The following is a 2,371-nucleotide window of genomic DNA, read 5'->3' on the forward strand; positions in this document are numbered from 1 at the left end:
CTGTCCTGGAACTAGCTCTTGTAGACCAGGCTGGTCTCGAACTCACAGAGATCCGCCTGCCTCTGCCTCCCAAGTGCTGGGATTAAAAAGGCATGTGCCACCATCGCCCGGCTTCCACCTTAGTTTTTGAGACAGAGTAGCTCACTGAACTTGGAGTGTGGCAATTCTTCTATACTGTCTGGCCAGTAAGCCCCTGGAATCTGCCAGTCTTCACCTCTTCAGCCCTGGGATTACAGGAATACACCACCATGCCCAGTTTCTTATGTGGGTGCTTCATACATGAACTCAGGTTCTCATGCTTGTGTAGGAAGTGCTTTACCAACTCAGACATCTCCCAGCTTCTACTTGTGTCTTTTAAATGTATGATCACTCAATTTAAATTAGTAAAAAGAACTAGTCATCTAGAAATAATAATAGAAGTAACATTTTGACTTTCATTATATTGAGTGAAAACAGAAAGTAGATTCAGAATAGAACTAACTAGGTAGTAACTACTATGCTTGTTTCTCCCCTTTACCCAGAAAAGGATTTTAGCAGCCTTTGTGACAAGCAGCCAATAGGAAGACTTCTTTTCAGACAGTTCTGTGATACAAAACCAGCTCTAAAGAGATGCATTGAATTCTTGGATGCAGTGGTGAGTGATTCATCTCAGGGTTGCGTATTTGCTTTTGTACTTTTAGATATTAAAAACTAGAATTTAGATATTAAAAACTAGAATTGGTAGTTGCCTTGATGTCATATTTCTCTCCTCTTCTCCTTCCCTCTTTTTGAGACAGGGTCTCACTTTGAAACCCAAGCTGGTCTGGACCTCACTTTGTAGATCAGGGCTCTTAAAATGTATCTTGGCCTGGCCTTGAACTTGTAGCAGTCCTGCCTCCAACTCTTGATTGCTGAGGTTATGGTTCTTAATGAGTACTTTCTGCATATGAAAAAACATCAAGAGATGAATGCTGCTCTTCATCTTGCTTTCTCCTTTAAAAAACTATTTTATGTCTGAGAACCTGCATGTTTGTGTGGATGTGTGCCATATGTATGTCTGGCCCCCTTGGTGGCCAGAAGATGGTATTGGATTCTTTGGAACTGGAGTTACAGGTTATTGTGAGCCACTATGCAGTTTCTGAGAACTGAATCTGAGTCCTCATCAAGAGCAGTAAGTATACTTAACTGCTAACCATCTCGTTAACTCTGTTTTCTCCTTTTTTTATAAGCTTATGGGCTGGTACACTGTCCATAGAGGGTACATCTTTCCTGCTCAGTTTAATCTTTTCCAGAAACACCTTCATGGAAGGTGTAGGGATATGTTTCCATGGTGGGTCTACATCCAGTCAAATTGACAATGAAGATAGGAAGATTAACACACCAACTTTCACTCAATTTTTTTTCCTCCCCGAGACAGGGTTTCTCTGTGTAGTAGCCCTGGCTGTCCTGGAACTCACTCTGTAGACCAGGCTGGCTTCAGACTCATAGAGATCAGCCTGTCTCTGCCTCCCAAATGCTGGGATTAAAGGCATGCACCACCATGCTGGCTCTCCCTAACACTTTTACCCTGGTATTGTACTTACATTTTTGGAGAACTATTTAAATTTAGCCCATAGAACTCTTTTCTGGTTCAGTGGGTACTTTGTCAGTTCATAGGTCAGATAATTTAAAGCATTACAAAATATTGTTGTTGAGTAAAATCACTAACCTTTTTTTTTTTTCCTAATCTCCACTCAGGCAGAGTATGAAGTTACCATTGAAGAGGAGCAAAGAGAGTTTGGGCTAGCCATCTTAAATAAATTCTTCAAAGAGGTATGGTTTCTTCTTTCTAATAAAGATTTTTTTTTTTTTGTAAGTAACAAAGTGTATGTAGGTCTTTTTCTTTTTAAACTTTTTGGAGAAGATATAACAAATACATTAAAGCTTTCGATTTCTTACAAATGTTTCTCTTTTGTATTTTGTTTAGATTAAGAAGAAATAATAAATCTCTTAGAATATTGATTCAAAGAATTCTGTTTTATTTGCCTAATTTGGGATAACATTTTTTTCCTGAAAGTTTTTATAAGTCTTAGTTTTTATTCTTTTTAAAAAGACAAATCCATTTACTTATTTGTTTGTTTATTTTTATTTTATCTTAGTTCGTTAGATTTATCCACATCCATACAGGCAAGGGGTCCCTCTGTGCAGCACTGGCTGGCCTGGAACTTTCTTTGCCTACAGACTGGCCTCAGACCCACAAGGACTACTTACCTCAAGGACTGTTGAGATCGAAGGCATGCGTTACTATGCCTGGCCAAATCCCTTTTGTTTTAATGTGTACCTCGGGGACTCTTCGTATACATTTCTCTTTAGAGAGAGAGAGAGAGAGAGAGAGTGTGTGTGTGTGTGTGTG

General features: G+C 39.2%; 1 protein-coding gene across 5 annotated transcripts in view; it reads left to right on the forward strand.

Moving 5' to 3' along the window:
- The window catches only part of Grk4 (G protein-coupled receptor kinase 4), a 77,492-nt gene that overhangs the window by 4,908 nt on the left and 70,213 nt on the right, over positions 1-2,371 (forward strand). For 4 of the 5 annotated variants that reach the window (XM_013353339.2, XM_026788634.1, XM_026788632.1 and 1 more), the window contains exons 3-4: positions 522-634; positions 1,717-1,791. In XM_013353339.2, coding sequence (XP_013208793.1) covers positions 522-634; positions 1,717-1,791 — 188 coding nt within the window. The remainder of the gene's footprint in view (positions 1-521; positions 635-1,716; positions 1,792-2,371) is intronic. The other variant, XM_026788635.1, reaches the window with a different exon arrangement.

The sequence above is a fragment of the Microtus ochrogaster genome, unplaced genomic scaffold (genome assembly GCF_000317375.1).
Source record: "Microtus ochrogaster isolate Prairie Vole_2 unplaced genomic scaffold, MicOch1.0 UNK5, whole genome shotgun sequence".
Lineage (NCBI taxonomy): Eukaryota > Metazoa > Chordata > Mammalia > Rodentia > Cricetidae > Microtus > Microtus ochrogaster.